General features: G+C 56.5%; 1 protein-coding gene across 1 annotated transcript; it reads right to left on the reverse strand.

The window, feature by feature from the left end:
• Positions 1-7,034: 7,034 nt before the first annotated feature.
• On the reverse strand, positions 7,035-12,363 carry Lsm4 (LSM4 homolog, U6 small nuclear RNA and mRNA degradation associated). The gene is made up of 6 exons (XM_052162418.1): positions 12,262-12,363; positions 12,102-12,178; positions 8,963-9,004; positions 7,905-8,003; positions 7,643-7,823; positions 7,035-7,413 (listed from the first exon to the last, which is right to left on the reverse strand). Exons 2-6 carry the CDS (start codon positions 12,102-12,104, stop codon positions 7,322-7,324), a joined length of 417 nt encoding a protein of 138 aa, XP_052018378.1. The 5' UTR covers positions 12,105-12,178; positions 12,262-12,363; the 3' UTR covers positions 7,035-7,321.
• Between the last annotated feature and the right edge of the window lie 6,033 nt (positions 12,364-18,396).

The following is an 18,396-nucleotide window of genomic DNA, read 5'->3' on the forward strand; positions in this document are numbered from 1 at the left end:
AGTCACAGTCATGGTGAGGGGCTGTGCTGGGTGACCTCCTGGCCACTCAGACTCATCCCTTCGCTGGCTAAGACCCCACCTGTTCCTCATTTTCTTGTCCTAGTCCCCTGCCGCCCTCTACTCCCACACTTCAAGTTGCCCCAGCCATATCAGCTGTCGCCAACACCCTTCTCCACCATCTACTGATTTCTGCCCCAGGGCCTTTGCACTTCCAATTGCTGCAAGGACCCTTTTTTTTCTTCAGCTGGCCTCTGGGCCTCCAAATTCTTGTTTGTTTGTTTGTTTGTTTTTATCTTTTTCAGTCGTAGGTGATGGCAGCTGGCAAGCTGATGCCAAGCACCCTGGGGTACACAGTGACACTGTCCCGAGACACGACAGACAATACACACAGAAAGGAGATGGGTGGTGAGCACCTGTTAGTCCCGGCCCTCGGGTGGTGGAGGCAGGGCTATCTCTCTGACTTTTAGGTCAGTCTGGTCTACAGAGCAACCCCGTCTTAACCTGGAAGCCCGGGACATGAGGTCCTAAAATTGATCCATAAGTTCTGGGTCACCCCAGAGCTGGGAGGGGCAGACAGACAGACAGATCCTGGAGCTTTCTGGAAACTGTAGAGCAAAGAAAAGCTGGGCAGGTGAGAGAGCTCAGCAGCTACAGGCGATTGCAGCCAGAGCAGAGCAGAGAGAGCAGAGCAGTGAGCAGAAGCAGAGCAGTGAGCAGAGCAGAGCAGTGAGCAGAGCAGTGAGCAGGAGCAGAGCAGTGAGCAGAGCAGAAGCAGAACAGAGCAGAGCAGTGAGCAGAAGCAGAGCAGTGAGCAGAGCAGAGCAGTGAGCAGAGCAGAGCAGAAGAAGCAGAGCAGAAGCAGAAGCAGGAGCAGAGCAGTGAGCAGAGCAGAGCAGTGAGCAGAGCAGAGAGAGCAGAGCAGTGAGCAGAAGCAGAGCAGAAGCAGAGCAGAGCAGTGAGCAGAGCAGAGCAGAGCAGAGCAGTGAGCAGAGCAGTGAGCAGAGCAGTGAGCAGAGCAGAGCAGAAGCAGAGCAGAGCAGTGAGCAGAGCAGAGCAGAGCAGAGCAGTGAGCAGAGCAGTGAGCAGAGCAGTGAGCAGAGCAGTGAGCAGAGCAGAGCAGAAGCAGAGCAGAGCAGTGAGCAGAGTAGAGCAGAGCAATGAGCACAGCAGAGCAGTGAGCAGAGCAGAGCAGTGAGCAGAAGCAGAGCAGAGCAGTGAGCAGAAGCAGAGCAGAGCAGTGAGCAGAGCAGAGCAGAGCAGTGAGCAGAGCAGAGCAGTGAGCAGAGCAGAGCAGAGCAGTGAGCAGAGTAGAGCAGAGCAGAAGCAGAGCAGTGAGCAGAGCAGTGAGCAGAGCAGAGCAGTGAGCAGAGTAGAGCAGAGCAGTGAGCAGAAGCAGAGCAGAGCAGTGAGCAGAAGCAGAGCAGAGCAGTGAGCAGAGTAGAGCAGAGTAGAGCAGAGCAGAGCAGAGCAGTGAGCAGAGCAGAGCAGTGAGCAGAGTAGAGCAGAGTAGAGCAGAGCAGAGCAGAGTAGAGCAGAGCAGAGCAGAGCAGTGAGCAGAGCAGAGCAGAAGCAGAGCAGAGCAGAGCAGTGAGCAGAGCAGAGCAATGAGCAGAGCAGTGAGCAGAAGCAGAGCAGAGCAGTGAGCAGAGTAGAGCAGAGTAGAGCAGAGCAGAGCAGAGCAGTGAGCAGAGCAGAGCAGAAGCAGAGCAGAGCAGAGCAGTGAGCAGAGCAGAGCAATGAGCAGAGCAGTGAGCAGAAGCAGAAGCAGAGCAGAAGCAGAGCAGAGCAGAGCAGTGAGCAGAGCAGAGCAGTGAGCAGAGCAGTGAGCAGAGCAGAGCAATGAGCAGAGGAGAGCAATGAGCAGAGAGCCTGAGCTTAGGCCTCGGTCCCCACACGGTGGAGGGAGGAACTCCAACTTCTACTCTGCCCCCCCCCACACACACACACAGTATATTCAAAGAAATTAAAATAACTTTTGAAACCCCAAAGTGGCCAGGTGGCGGTGCCTTTAATCCCAGCATTAGAGAGGCAGAAGGCCCTCTGAATTCAAGGCCAGCCTGGTCTACAGGTTGTCCTGGTCTTTCAGGACAGCCAGGGCTACATTGTCTTGGAAACCCTGTCTTGAAAAACAAACAAAACAAAAAAACAAGAGAAGAAAGACCAAAGTGGACGCCTCTTGAGGAATAACCGAGAGACTGCCCCGTGACTTCAGCATGCACATGCGCACACAGAGACATTAATTACACAGAAATAAGGCATATCAAAGAATAAAACTCACCCAATAAATTCAAAACTAGATGAAACAAACCCTATGCTTGCTAAGAAGCTGGGGTCAGGGAGGACGGTTCCCTAAACTGCACTGTCTGGTGTGACTCACCCTCCCTCAGGGGAAGCAGGTGGGGCGGGCCCCGCACTGCATAACCCAACGGGACACCTGCTGAGTGGCAGCTGAGGCCAGCGCCCAGGCGTCTGTGCCAGCCCCGGGGCCTTTGCACGTGCTGCTCTGGCTGCCAGAGGAGCCCGGCCTGAGCGCGTGCGCCAAGTCCTCTGGGCCTCCTTGCTGTCCTTGTCACCCGCCAGCTTATTCCCACCCCTATCCTGTCCCTTCCCTTGGGGCTTCTTGGGCCTCCAGAAAGATCTGTGGCTTAGCCTGTGGGGCAGACAGGGCCACTGGGGATTGGGACGGGGGACGGGCACATGGAGGGGCTGAGTGCCACCAGGAGCGACCGGGAACGGCTCGCCTCAGAGGGCTGCTGCGGGCCGGGAGGGCGCGGTGGAGAGGATGCAGGACGCGGGTATTTTTAGGCGCTGAACGAAGCTCTGAAGTATGTCCACGGCCCCTCCCGAGGGCGGCTGGGTGCCTGCTTCGGAGCCTGGATCCAGGAGGAGCGCGATGGGACGGCGGAGGGCGTGAGTCACCGCCGGGTGGCTGTGCGGCCAGGCGGGAGGGAGGAGCTTTGCGGAGGCTGCTGCTGCCCCTGCAAGGGAGGCTCAGCCAGTCGGGGTCACCGACTCCCACGGCTCGGCAAAGGCGACGTGTGGGTGTGGCCAGCACGAAGGCTCCAGAGCCGCCACCCTCAGCCGGCTGTGCGCGTCTCCTGAGCGCCTCGCTCACTCCCCGCGGCTGGCCCGGGGCGACCACCTGCCGTGCACTCCCGCATCTCTTAGGCGCCCGCCGCCCTCCCATGCCAAAGTGGCCACCGCGATGCCGGCCGCGGCACACGCTTCCTCCGCCCATGCTGTGCACGAGGCTGACTGAGGGCTCATTCACGGCACACACTTAGCACCCGCTGCAGAGCAGGCTGACCTAGTGACCATCGTTTCCCTGTGTAGCCCCGGCTGTCCTGGAACTCACTCTGTAGACCAGGCTGGCCTGCAACTCAGAAATCCGCCTGCCTCTGCCTCCCAGAGTGCTGGGATCACAGGCGTGCGCCACCACCGCCTGCCCAGTGTGCATGTATTAATCACTTACTGCATACCACACTGGCCTTTGGGTGATCAGGCCAGCATTTGCTGAGCATGTACCGAAGTGCTGGAACTGAGAGGAAACTGAGGCACAGTGAGTTGAAGTAGCCCAGGCGCCTTACCTAATTAATGCTGCCAAGATCATCTGGCCCATTGCTCGGCTGAAGTGCCTTGTTTTGCTGTGTGATGCTAGGGAGGAAACCCCAGCCCTCCATGCAGGCTGAGGGAGCCACACCCCTGCCCAGGGGAGGATTTTTTTCCCCCAAGTTTATCACTGAGAAGCCCAGCAAGCTCTGCACAGGCCGAGGAGCCCGCAGAAGGAAGGCTCTGACGGAGACCCAGGGCCTCGCTGCCCGGCTCCGGCCACGGCCTGGCTCCTGTGGGCTCTTAAAGCTGAGGCCAGAGGTTGCCGCCACACCAAGTTCTGTTGCCCACTGTGCATGCATGCTGTGTCTTGAGACAGGATCTCACTGTGTAGATTCTAGCTTGGCTCTGCTTCCCATGCTGGGATTAAAGGGATGTGCCACTCAAGATGTGACATTAGGGGCTGGAGCGATGGCTCAGCGGTTAACAGCACCGACTGCTCTTCCAGAGGTTCTGAGTTCAAATCCCAGCACCCACATGTTAGCTCAACCATCTGTAACGGGATCAGATGCCGTCTTCTGGTGTCTGAAGACAGTGACAGGGCCCTCATATACATATAATCAGAAAATCTTTTAAAAAACAATAACAACAACAACAACAACAAGATGCAGCATTGAAGTATCCAGCAAGCAGTGAGCAGGGTGCCTCCTGTGGGAGCGGCAGGAGCCTGGGCAGAGCACTAGGGACAGGCGGGTCCCAGGAGCCCCCCTTTCTCCACCTGAGGTACAGAGGGGAAGTGAGCCAGCCTGGAGCGTGGGCAGGACGGAGCCTGGGTTCAGGCCTCCGTACCTGATGGAGGAAAGGTGGCCGAGGAGGAGCCCCCAGCAGGTTTGAGCCATGAGCCCCGCCCCGCCCCGCCCCTGCTCCCATCCTCAGGCACACTAACAGGCCCTAGTGAGGCTGTCCTTGCTATGGGAAGGAGTCCCCTGCTCCTGCCTGAGCCCCATCACCTCATCTGTTTACCCAGGGTGCACTCCTCCAGTTCTCGTCTGCTGGCCACAGGGCCTTTGCATCTGCCTGGAACACTGCCTGGAACTAGGTGGCTGGCCCTGCAATACACCCCAAGTCAGAGTGCTCAGGGTCAGACCCAGGGCTCCGTGCACTAGTGCTCTAGGACACTTCCTGGCACCGGAGGGACAGAGGACAATTTGCAATCCCGTCTCCAGACGGTTCTGGAGATCAGACTCAGCGTGTCCTGAATGTCATGTGACCTCTCCCATGGCTGCTTCTTCAGGTGGCCTCCTCCCGGGCCCCCCCCCTTTTTTTTTTTTCGAGACAGGGTTTCTCTGTGTAGCCTGTCCTGGAACTCACTTTGTAGACCAGGCTGGCCTCAAACTCAGAAATCTGCCTGCTTCTGCCTCCTAGAGTGCTGGGATTACAGGCGTGCGCCACCACGGCCCGGCCTCCCTGGCCCTTTCTTTCTGCGGTGTATTTGGGCTCTCTGTGGCAGGCCCCCCAGGGGAAGGCAGGGCTGCAGGGCGCAGGCTCCGCTGTTGGCTAGGTGCCAGTCCTCCCACATTTGGACAATCACTGTAAGATGTTCTGGGGACCACAAGGTGAGTGGCCAGGCACTCCATGCCCCTTGTGCTGTATGTTACCAAGTGCGTGCAAGGAGTCAGGAGGGTAACTGGGATATAAATACCGTGGGAAGACACCCATGATGGAAGGTGGCCCCTCTGCAGTCCCTGGCCCTGTGTGAGTCACAGAACCACCCACAGGACAGCAGCAGAGATCAGGTGATGGGTGTGGATCGCAGCCCTGAGGGCCTGGCTTAGGATCTGGAACGCAGCCTTCAGGAACTGGGTCTGGCTTCTGGCTTCCTCTCTTCTGTGAGGGGCTAAGGCTGGGTTCCTGGAACTCACTGGGAAGAACACAGAACCTCACTGAGCTCAGAAGCTTCTAGAAGCCAATGCACCTAAGCCAGGGTGCATGACCCAGGAAGCAGAGCTGCTCTTTGTCCTGTGCTGCCGGAGAGTGGCGAGACAGGCATGGAAGGAGCACTGGGGACCAGGGCTGAGCTGGCAGGAAGCTGGAGGACCACGGGGTGGAGCACTGGGACAGGGAGGACTGTTGCACAGACTGACCCCCAGGGACAAGAAACAGACGCAGGGAACCTGGAGGGTTCTCAGGGATAGGACCAGGGAGCTGCTGCCATTGAAACCATAGATTGCAGCCCGGCATAGCGGCTCAGGCCTTCGTCTGAGCACTTCCGGTGCAGAGGCAGGAGGACCTCTGAGTTCTTGGTCTACAGAGTGAATGCATTCCAGGCCAGCTAAGGCTACATAGTGAGACACTGTCTCAAAAAAGGAACAAGCCAGGCAATGGTAGCACACTTTAATCCCAGCACTTGGGAGGCAGAGCCAGGAGGATCTCTGAGTTCGAGGCTAGCCTGGTCTACAGAGTGAGTTCCAGGACAGCCAGGGGTACACAGAGAAACCCTGTCTCAGGAGGAAAAAAAGGAACAAGAATAATCCAAACCCTAGAATTTGCTTTGTTTGGCGTTTTGAGACGGGTCTTATAACTGATAGTCTGGATAGCTTATAGCAACCTTTCAGCAGGTGCCATACCAGGCCGACTCACAGGGAGGACAGCATGGGGCCCATGGACTGGAGCTGGAGTGCCTATAGCTGTCGCAGCCATTACCCCAGGGTAGACCTCAACATGGTGGCCAGCCTGCTGTAACGTGTCCCCTTTATACATTGTTGGGGCAGGTGCCACACAGGACCCAGATATGGGCCCTGTGGTGATGCCATCAAGACCAGGCCAAAATGCCAGCGCCACCTACAGCTTGGCACAGGCTCAGCTGAGGGGACACAGGACAGCACTGACCCTCACAACCAATTGGCTTGTACTTTGTCTTTGGAGACAGGGTTTCTCTGTCTGGGGTAGCCCTGGCTGGCCCCCGCCTCTGCTGCCGTGCACCATGCCTATGCTGAGATGTCGGTTAGCCACACTGTGTGCGCAGGCTCCTGAGCAGTGTGGAAACCACGAAGAGAGCCCACTCGGAAGACCTTCACGCAGCGGGAAGCCCCGGGCTCCGCCCCAAGCATCACAGCGGCTGTGACTTCATTTCCAACATCAGCTTCTGGTCCTCATGGGCACCAGGTATGCACACACACACACACACACACCCCGTGCTGTGCTTTCCCTGGGTCTCTCTCCTTGTGGCGGCACGCCGCTCTGGAGTTGTATAGCCCAGAGCTGCTCTGCTGCTAAAGCGGTCGGTCTGCCAGCCTTGGCCCTGACCCCCCTCCCGCCCCAGTCTCCACAGTTTTGAAGCGCTCTGTAGCCCCGGCTGGCCTAAAGCGCTGGCTCTGCCCGTCTGCCTGCTAACTGGGACCTGCTCACCTCTCCTGGCAGGGCACACGGCCAAGCCCAGGGTTCAGGGAGGGCACATTGGTTGGCGGTGGCAGAGGGTGGCTGGCTCCTGCCATAGTGTTTGCCTTTATTTTTCAACAGAAAACGTAAGGGGTGCAGCTGGGAAAGGACAGGCAAGCTGCCCTGCGCTTGAGCCTGCAGCTCCGCCGTGAAGCTCCACGAACCTGAAGCAGCCTTCAGAGGGCTTCCAAGGCTCCACAGGCAATGCAGACTCGGAACCTTCCAGAACCAAGTGAGTGCCAGCCAGGGACTTCACCGGACCAGATGCCAAGTGCGGCTTAGCGCAAAGGAGTCCGGAGGCCTCGCCCACGGGCCTGGGCCGGGCTGGGCCGGCTCACTGCTTGCCCGCCTGCCGTCCTGGCTTCTTCTCGGGCTGGCCACGGCCTGCGCCTGGGATGCCACCCCGGCCCCGGCCGCCAAACACACCTGTACAGGGCAGAAGAAGCAGAGCTAGACACCAGGCTTCCTGGGCAGGGGCAGGTCTGTCCTGTGCCCTGTGCAAGGGGCCTGTGGAGACTGCAGGTTAGACTCCGCCTGGGGAAAGGGTCCACACCTCCAGGAGTCCACACCACCATGTCCTACACGGAGACTGCACAGGGTGCAGAAGGGCGCGTGCCTGGGTGTCCCCCCCACCTCATCACCATGGGGACCCCACCTCGGCCAACGCCGCCCATGCCTCGGCCTTTCTGCTGCTTCTGCTGCTGCGGGCCTCCCCGTCCGCGGCCCTTGGCGGCCTCCTCCCGCACCATGTCGATGATCTCATCGGGGATGCGCAGGTACTTGATGGTGCTGCCGCGGATGTAGCACTCGGGCATCCTCCAGAACTTGTCGCCATCCTGTGGAGAGGACAAGGGTCACAGGCGGGCACAGGCCAGCCAGGCCAGCGGCGCACCCTCCCTGCGTGAGCACTCACTCACCCGTGACGTGCAGATCACCTCTCGAAGGTTGATGTTCATCCAGTTGTCGCAGCTCACCAGGTGCCCGTTGTACGTCTCTCCGTTCTTCAGCTCCACCAGCTGTGGAAGACCCCAGCCGAGCTCAAGCACACCTGGCTTGTCGCCCCAAACTACAGCTTTCTGCACAGCGATTCGACCCTTAAGGGCCAGCCATCATTCATAGTGATGCTGTGATGAGCGGCACGGCACGGCCCAGTTCCCCACCCAGTGTATGGAACACTAGCTGGGCATGGTGGCACACACCTGTGGTTCCAGGACTCTGGTGGCTGAGGCAGGGGGATAGTGAGGAGACAATGGGCAAGCCCAGTCTGGTCACCTACAGAAGGAATATTACACAGCCAGGAAAAGAATGACTCTCAAAGCCACTGAGTGACACAGACAAGCCACGTGTCCCTCTCTCAAAATGCAGAGGACAGAGGACAGAGGGCACTGTGCAGGCGGCCAGGGCTGGGGTGGACGCCGAGGGAATGAGGCCGAAGCTGGGCTCTGGCTGTGTGGAGTGTATGGACACACCACACGTCACACGGGCAGTGCTCCTTCCCTGGCATGTCAGGGGGGACCCAGGCCTGTAGCATGCAGGACCACAATTTGGCTACTCGGCCACACTGCTGCTCCTTTTCAAAAAAACAGTTCAACCAGTGGCAATCCTCCTGTTGCGGCCTCCCAGGTAGCTGGGATGCCAGGGGACCGGGTCTGTGCGGGGACTCTCCGGGCAGGACCAGCAGTATGAGCTGCACTGTGCCAGCCTCTTCCTGACACGTCTTTTAAAAGACTGTTTTGTGGGCGTTTTACTTTGTATTGTATCTGCCATTCTGTCTGTGTGCACAGAGGGCAGTGACCGCATCAGGGAAGTCAAGACCCCTCTGTCATCACGTGGGTCAGTCCTGGGGACTGAACTTAGGTCCTTCGGCTTGGCAGCAAGCACCTTTCCCACTGAGCCATCTTGCCGGCCTTCTGTCAGGAACTGCACAGGACTGGGGGGTGGGGGGTGAAGGGAGGGGCCGGAGCGGCCTGCTTACCATGGGGTGATTCTGCGCCGTCTTCAGCAGCGACAAGGGAAGCTGCAAGCAAACGTCACTGTGAGGTGTGGTCCCCCACTCAGGGACAGCCACACGGGCACGGCCACCCCCAATGCACACGCCTGTGTTCAGGCCACGGCGACCTCGCAGCACCCACCCTACAGGTGTCAGCCACCCGAACTTCCTGGACCATTTGGGTCACTTCTCCACAATCCTGTCGCCTAGAACCACAGAAGGGGGCAAGGTCCTCTGTTGGAGGTAGCAACCTGGCAGCCTTTCTGAGGGAGAACCCTGTCGTGAGCCTAGGCTGGCCGGAGCCTTCTGAAAGCCCAGGGCTGCACACGACCTGCTTCATACTCTGTCCTGGTGCAACCCAGACTTGGGCCCCAGGCGAAGGGCTGATGACACTGCCTCCCAGTGCCAGCACCATAAAGACCAACATAAGCCAGGTGTGCTGTGGCACACCCGTCACCCCAGTTCCAGGGAGGCTGAGGCAGGGGGATAGGAGTTTTAGATATTTTCAGCTACAGTTTGAGGTCAGCCTGGACTACATTAGACCTGTCTCCAAAATTCACACAAAAATCAAAATACAGCCAGGCACAACGTGCACACATTCAATCCCTGCACTGAGAAGCAGAGGCAGGTGGATTTCTGTAAGTTCTAGGCCAGCTGGGTTACACAGTGAAACAAACAAACACCACCACAAGGGGCTGGAGACACATCTCAGCAGCTGGGAACACCGACTGCTCTTCTGGAGGACCTGGGTTCAATCCCCAGCACCCACACGGTGGCTTACACATGTCGATAACTGCAGTCCCAGGTCTCCACTCACAGAGACATGCATGCAGTCAAAACACCAATGAGCTTAAAATAAAAAGAAATCATTTTAAAAACAGAAGAAACAACAACAACAAGGGCCCCAGATCCTTAGGACCATCATGCCCAGCATGGTGACTTTGGGTCATGAGAGGGTTGGTGGAGCCTGCGGCACAAGGCCCTTCCCAAGAACAGCTGGGGGTGGGGGTGGGGGTGGGGGTGGGGGAGTGGAGCAGGAAGTGAGGCTCGAGCCCACTTCCTTCAGAGGCTTCCTGGAAGGGTAGGAGGCAGAGGGTGGCTTTTGTGAGATGGCTGGTGGGCGGAACAGTGGCCTTGGTGACCAGTGACACCGGTGTGCAGCCTGATCCTCAAATAAACAGCGAAAAAAGCCACAGCAAGGCAGCCTGTGGCTAAGCTCCAGGGAGCTGGAGCCATGGTTGTCACCCTTGCTGATGGCCTGAGGCCAGCCTGGGCTACCTGAGACCGGCTCAACAAAGGAACAAACAGGACAGTCAAACCCCCAATACAAGGCACAGCTAGGGCTCGGGGCAGCACTAAACAAGAACACAGGCAATGCACGCACAGCTCTTCCGGAACTGCTCTGGCCGCGCACAGCCTGGAGCTAGCCGTGAGGCAGCCGCGGTGAGGTCCAGCCTATGCGGAACCTTGTCCCTCCTCGGGGCCACAGCCACCACCCAGGATGCCCTTCCCCAGACTCTTTTCCCAATCCTGCTGAGCATGTCGCCTCCCGTGGCTAGGCCCCTAATGGACACCTTGGGCTGCCAGCCCGTTCCCACCCACCGCAGCAAAGGCCGCTCTCTAATTACGGGGTGATTAGCACCAGTCTCCCCGGCTAGACAGAAGGTCAGTGTGGGTGTGTGCTCTGCTGTGGCAGGGAGGGGCAGTAAACACTGGCTGAGCACGCAGGGGTGGGGACACCCAGCACAGGTGCATCCTGTCCAGTGCCACAGGTAAGTGTGTAGGGACAGGCTGCCACCCCCAGGGCTGTGTATGCAGTGGGACACAGGAATGAAGACGGAATCCGCCCAGCTGGAAAGGCCTCCCGAAATGAAGGGGAAAAAAGCTCAGAGTGAACCGGGCTGGAGAGCCACAGGCTTTAGGGCGGGGTAGACGTGGCTTTTCCCAGAGCACCTGCAGGTGTTATAGCCACCGTGCTGGCCTCCGGTCCCAGCACCTCCCCCCGGAGGAGGCAGTTTCAGGAAAGGCAATTCCTTCTCAGCCACCGTCCGGACTCCGGGACCCAGTGTAGATGAGACGGCAGGAGACGCAAGGCTAGGGCTCAGAGAGCTCAGGATGTTCAGCTGCGACACTCCTGTGCCAGCCTGACCGCAGATACGGGTGTGTCTGTGTGTCCCTGCACGGGGTGGACGTCCAGTCCTGGGCGCACCTGGCCATCCCTTCAGGAAGGCTCAGGGGCTGGGCGTGTGCTGTGGGGTGGGAACAGATGGGGCTCAGGTAGCCCAGCAGGAGTGCTTACCCAGTGTGTGTTAGGCCCTGAGTTCCAGCACCACAAACCCCAGGATCACTCAGGAGTTCACAGTGATGCGTGAATACAAAGGGAGTTAAGAGCCAGCCTGGGCTACATGAGACCCTGCCTGCCGTGCTGACACAAACGTGGAGGCCATCACGCGTGCTTTCCACACTCCAGTGACTGAGGCAGGAGGCTCATGAGACCGGCGCTGGCCTGGATTGCATCAGTTCAGACCAGAAAGCCTGAAACAAACCTCGTGCCATCAAGAACTGAGGGGATGGGGCCGGGCGGTGGTGGCGCACGCCTGTAATCCCAGCACTTGGGAGGCAGAGGCAGGGGGATTTCTTAAGTTCGAGGCCAGCCTGGTCTGCAGAGTGAGTTCCAGGACAGCCAGGGCTATACAGAGAAACCCTGTCTCGGAAAAACAAAACAAAAGCAAAAAACAACAAAAAACCTTCCCTTCCTCCCGAGCAGGACGTGCTGTGCGTCCCAGGGAGAGAAACGTCCCTCTCTCTGCGCTGGATTTTCAACCAAAGGCGTGGGCAGCTAAGGTCGGCCTCGAGATAAGCATCGAGCGGCAAGGACGCCCACGTGAGCCATTAGGCCCGCCCACTTTCCGGAAACGCAGCATCCTATCAATGACGGTAACAAATCCCGGAAGCGATCATAGTCCCTCTTCCGGCCGCAAAACCCGCGTCCATTCAAGAGATAAATCCCCAACGGCGACGGGCGGGGACCCTGGAGAGACACCGGTGACCTCCGGCCTCAGTTTCCCCCATCTCTCAGCAACCCGAAGACCCTGAGCGCGCCCCTACGCCTCGCGGCCCTCACCATCTTCCCTGCAGAGATAACTTCCGCCGCTGCACAGCCACTCGCGCTCCCACCGGCGGCACACCGCGCGCCCGAGCCTGAAAAAGAATGGCAGAAACTATGACCAATCAGCGAGTGGCTCAACGGTCACTCATCCAATCGGAACGGGCTAGGGCGGTACCTAGGGAACAAGAAGGCAGGCCGAGCCGTATTCCCACCGTGGGATTGAGGGGCGGTCGTAAAGTGCGGTACCTGAGCGACGCAAAAGGCCGCAGCACAAGCCACGCCCACTCCGGGTGTATGTTGGGAAAGGGCGCCTGCGTAGAGGTGCGCTCCTGGATCTGGTCGGGCGCCACACTGTGGGCGAAGCTGGCTAATGCATGGGAATCGCGCGGGGCTGGGGAAACTCGCCTAGTGCCCACTTTGTGCTCCCAGCCTTTCCTTCTCGCCCTTATGGGTCTCTTTGTCTTTACTCAAATAGAATCAAATGAACGCGATCGGAAGGTCTGTCGTTCCCCGGCGATAGGAGGGGAAAACAAATCGCTGGAATTTTTTTGAGACGGGCTCGTGTGGCAGGTGAAGCTAGCTGACCTTGCACTCGCATTAGACCCTGACCAGGCTTCTCCAGTGCTGGCATGGCCACTGTAGGCCACCAAACCCATTGCTTGCTTTTTTTTTTTTTAAATCGTTATCATTTTGGGAGTGGGATGGTATTTCTCTGTGCAGCCCTAGGTGGCCTGCAACACTCTCTGTAGACCAGGCTGGTCTCGAACTTCCAGAGATCCTACCAAATGCTGGGATTGCAGGTGTGCACCACCATGCCTAGCATGTTGCATGGTTTAATGTGTCTTCTTGAGATACAAATTCAGATTCTCATACTTGCCCAGTATAATTCGCCATGATCTGCCAAAGAATGATACCCAGGACTCAAATAGTATGTAAACAGAAAGAATGTTTTATTCTGCAGAAGTCCGGCTTGCTGGGGTCTCCCACTAGCAGAACAGACACCCAAGTTAACTTGCAGGCCTGATTTAAAGCACATTTAGGGAATTCCGGGGTAGGTGACCTCTGTGTTAATCGGCTGGGTCCATCTCTATGGCCATTCCATTCCTGGGGTGTGAGAGATGGAGACGTCCTGGGGAGGTCTGGACACTGCTGCTGACCCATTGTCCTTGCCTCAGGCCAGGTGGCGGGGCGGCTTCTGAGGCCTGGACTTGCCTGGAATTGGCCAGTTCTTGGAAACAGATCTAGGCCTAGTCTCCTGAACTTGAGCTTGAAGCCTGGCCTGGAGTCAGCCTGGCCTTCTCACCAGGAAGTACTCTACCCATGGATCCATCTCCTAGCCCTTCTATTTATTGTTATTTTCTTTGGCTGCTGGCTGTGGAACTGGAGCTCCACCCTGAGCTGTCCCAAGCAGGACAGCTGTTTTCACCAAGCTGAAGGCCCGACACACAATGTTGGATCCTCTGACCCAGGAGACTCCCTTGGCATCACTGCCCAGGGCCCTTCTAAGTGATGAAGTGAGACTCCCACACGAGGACTGCGGCTCGGCGGGAGGGGTAGAGACTCTGAGCTCCTGCCCTGCTAAAAATAAAGCAAAATAACAATCAGTAAATACGAAGAGGGGACCCTGAGCAGGATGGGCACCATCTCTGCCCTGGGGCGGGGTGCAGGTGGTGTTGCCGGAGGAGCCGGTGCCCAAGGCCCTGCCCCAGCACATGGATGGTTGAGGTACAGCAGGGTCTGTCTACGCTATCACTAATAAACAAAAGAAATGTGTCAATGGACCTGCTGGCTTCAGGTCTAAGATTAGAGAGTAACTGTCACCCCAGAATGCAGCTCTGAGATGGGGACCAAGGATTTGTGATGTAAGGATCCGAGATACCCAGGGAAGGAGCACCCCATGATGGGCAACTTGCACCCCCACAGCAGGACTGGGTGAATCCCAGCAAAGTTCGTTAGCCCTCATGGGTACCTGGGCTAGCCCACGCCCCTGTACACAGAGTGGGGGGGAGGCAGGAGCCTTGAAACCTGAGATGCTGCTCCGGGACAGGCCACCTGGGCCACCTGGGTGACGTGCAAAGCTCCAGGGTGGCCACAAAGGTGTCATGAGTGTGGCTGCAGAAGTAGGAGGAGGTCCCAGCTGCGCCCCCTTGCGCTCTTCTCTGAGTGACTTTTCTTCTCTGCCCATCCTGTGTCCCGCGTGGCTGCTCCCTCCCCTTCCTGGTTGTTTGTTTATCTTTCCCTCAGCAAGTGGGATGAAGCCTAGGGTTGTCTGTCAGCCACTCCTCGACATCCTCTGGCCTGACCCAGTGAGCTGCTCTCGCGTTTGCCTTTAGAGGGTTCCATGAGGTTACAACAGATAGGCTCAAAACCAGGAGGAGGGGCGGGGGCTGGAGAGGTGGCTCAGTGGTTAAGAGCACTGACTGCTCTTCCGAAGTTCAATTCCCAGCCACCACCCACATGGTGGATCGCATAATGAGATCTGACGCCCTCTTCTGGAGTGTCTGAAGACAGCTACAGTGTACTTACATTTAATAATAAATCTCAAAAGGAAAAGTAAGGCAGGAAGGTGAGAGGCTTCAGGCAGCTTTCTCTGACCGGCCCCATCGGGCCCCGTCCCTATGCGCACGATGGCCAGGGAGGACGCCAGCAACAGCCTGAATAAATGCCTCACACCTCGCTTCTCTGTGGATAAAGAACAACCGGGCACAGGGTGGTGGTAGCACACACCTTTAGTCCCAGCCCTCAGGAGGCAGAGGCAGGCAGATTTCTGAGTTCGAGGCCAGCCTGGTCTACAGAGTGAGTTCCAGGATAGCCAGAGCTATCCAGAAAAACCCTTGTCTCGGAAAAATAAAAAATAAAAATAAAACAAAACAAAATCCAAACTGCTGTCCCCATATATAACTAAATTGTGCTGTGCACCAACAAGAACCTGCTTTAACTTTTCTTGCCAATTTACAACCCCCAGACTGTGCCAGGCGAGGTTAGTGGCTATTGAAAATACCACCAGGACGGGGCCATCTGAAGACACATTCGGTAGTGTGTTAACTGTACAAAAAAGACACTGCACAGTTTAAAAACAAATCTGACACAGCCTTACATTTCAATTTTTTCTTTAAAAGGAGTGAGCTGTGTACAGGGGGTTAAATGCTTTATAGACAAGAAAAAGCTGCACTAGAACCAATTTATCCATCACCTTCTTCTTCATCTTCATCTTCGTCTTCTTCATCCTCTTCACCCTCATCTTCCTCTTCCTTCTTTTTCTTCCTCTCCTTAGCCTTGACCTCCCCCTTTCTCTCTGCGTCAGGTTTCCTTCAGCTGTGTAGCCAGCAATCTCCTTCTCCTCCTTCTCCTTCAGCTCGGCAGCCTTCTTCTCGCAGGGCTTCTTCTCCTCCGCTGTGGTGTTTTCCACATCTCTCCTCTTTTCTTTGCAGCATCACCAATGGATAAGCCAGGATGCTCGCCTTTGATTTTGGGGCGGTGCTCAGAACAGAACAAGAAGAAGGCGAAGGAGGCCCCTTGGGTGCACTGGGGTCCTTGAACTTCTGTTTGGTCTCCCCTTTGTGGGGGATGTAGGTTTCCATTTCTCTTTCATAACGAGCCTTGCCAGCCTTTGCCATATCTTCGAATTTCCCCTTTTCTTTAACAGACATGGTCTTCCACCTCTCCGAGCACTTCTTGGAGAACTCTGAGAAGTTGACAGAAGCATCCGGGTGCTTCTTCCTGTGCTGCTCCCGGCAGTTTGCACAAAGAATGCATATGAGGACATTTTGCCTCTCGGCTTCTCAGGATCTCCCTCGCCCACGTTTAGTTGATTTTCCTCCTCAAGGCACAGAGTCTCCCAGTGCCCGTCCGGCTGTCGCTTGTCCCGGCGCCATCTCCACGGAGCTCAGTGTGCTGCAGGTCTGTGACAGCTGGAGCCAGATGCGGCCTCCTCCCTCTCTCTGCTCTGTAATTACACTGAGATTTTAAACTGAGACCTTTTTGCGTTTTCCCCACCTTGTCATCTCCCTTGGGTCCCAAAACAAGTAGCTGGGAAAGCAGCTCACACCTGTTGTCTTAGGGTTTCTTTTAGTTTTCCTCTTTCCTGTTTTTAAAAAAAGATTTATTTATTTATTCTATGTAAGTACACTGTTACACTGTAGCTGTCCTCACACACACCAGAAGAGGGCATCACATCCCATTACAGATGGTTGTGAGCAGGTCGCTGGGATTTGAACTCAGAACCTTCAGAAGGGCAGTCAGTGCTCTTAACCATTTCTCCAGCAACCTTAGTTAGGGTTTCTATTGCTGCAACAAAACAGCAGGACCAACAAAATGTGTTGGGGAGGAAAGGGTTTTTTGGGTTTATATTTACATATCATAGTTTATCACTGGGGGACATCAGGACAGGAGCTCACACAGGGCAGGACCTGAGGCAGGAGCTGATGCAGAGGCCATGGAGGGTGCTACTTACTGGCTTTCTCCCCATGGCTTTCTGATGGCCCCACCCACCATGGGCTGCACCCGCCCCACTGATCATTAATTGAGGAAATGCATTACAGCTAGATCTCAGGGGGGGCATTTCCTCAAGTGAGCTCCTTGCTCTCTGAGGACTCTAGCTTGTGTCAGGTTGACATAAAATGATCTCATCCCAGCACACACACTGCCATGGCTGTTAGCTGGGATGGGCATCAGGGAGCCGTGCGGCCAGCGGCTGCAGGTGCCCGCTGGGACAGCAGTGGAGCTGCAGACATCACCAGCACCCTGCTGCTGCAAACAGGCTGCGGCTCCACCCTGTGGTTGGGGACCTCATCAGCTGTGGGGAAGCCACTGTTGTTTAGGGGAGAGGAGGTGTGGTGTAAACGTGTCAGAAATGTATAGAAGCCGCACACCAACACAGCACCCGGGGAAGAGGCAGGCTATTGCCATAAGGAGGGGCTAGCCTCTGCTAATAAGCAAAACTGCCTCAACAGAACCTAAGCCAAAAGTAACAAAAGAACCAGCAATCCCAGCAATGCCTGGTTGCGCCACATTCCTGTTACCACCTTGAGGAGCAGAGGCACGGACAAACCGTCAGTGCTCTTAACCCCTGAGCCAGCTCTCCGTCCCTGGGAGCTTTGGGTTTCTGGGATAACAGGTGGGCATCACCATGGTCAGGACTTGGTCTCTCTTTTTTTTGAGGGTCAGGTCATGTCTCTTTCCCCGACAGCTATGCTCAAAGTCTCCCATGGACAGATAATTAAAGGTCCCTGCCAGCACTCCCTAGGAGAGTTGGGATGGGTGGGGGCCAGACAGAAAGATGGCTCAGTGGGTGAAAGTGTTGCCATGGAGACCTGAGTTTGAATCCTGGGAGACCTGAGTTCGAATCCGGGGATGCAGGGGAAGATCCAGACACACAACAACTGTCTGCAATCCTGGCGCTCCTGTGGTGAGTGGTGAGCTCTGGACCCTGCCACAATTTTACAGGTCAACTAGCTCTGAGCATAGCTGTCGGGGAAAGAGACATGACCTGACCCTCAAAAAAAAAGAGACCAAGTCCTGACCATGGTGATGCCCACCTGTTATCCCAGAATCAGAAAGTGGTATCTTCAGCTGCATAATGGATTTGAGGCTAGTCTGGGCTACACCAGATCCTCTCCGTATAACAAAACATAAGAAAACACACAAGCCTTGGCTTTCAGTGTGCCTCACGCCCAGGCCATCGTGCTGTGGCCCTTGCCCCAGGAATGTGCTAGTCTAGGCCTAAATGACCTGTCTGTAGTCCAGAGGGCAAAGACGCAGACTGGTATGCATGGCTCCAGGTCCTGCCCAGGAGGAGGACACAGTCGCTGCTTTCATCACAGGGGATTTTGACCAGGAGCGCATCGGAGCTCCCGGCCCCGCCCAAAACATCAGCTGATGTTTCTGTGAGGTCTGAGTCTCCACTAAGCATCCCCAGGATGGGGACACACCAGCTGCAGCCCAGACTGGGAAAGGAGGATCAGGGTCACCCAGCAACCCCACCCTGGAAATGGTAGACTGCCCTGGAATTAACCTCAGGCAATGCTGGGCTGTCACCCACGCAGGACAGCACAGTCAGTACCCACGCAGGGGCTCACAACCGCCTCTAACTCCAGTTCCAGGAGACCTGATTCCCTCTGACCTCCCAGGCACCAGGCACACATGCAGGCAGAAAACAATACAAGTAAAAGACTGGAATAAACAAACAAACAAAATAGAAAATCTATACAAAGCAAAAACTTTAAAAAACAAAACCCAAACCTGGGCCTTCTGGTCACACCCATCACCCTTAGCCCGAGGAGGTGGGGAAGGCGAGAAGATCTTCTGCTAC

This window comes from Apodemus sylvaticus, chromosome 18, assembly GCF_947179515.1.
Source record: "Apodemus sylvaticus chromosome 18, mApoSyl1.1, whole genome shotgun sequence".
Classification (NCBI taxonomy): domain Eukaryota; kingdom Metazoa; phylum Chordata; class Mammalia; order Rodentia; family Muridae; genus Apodemus; species Apodemus sylvaticus.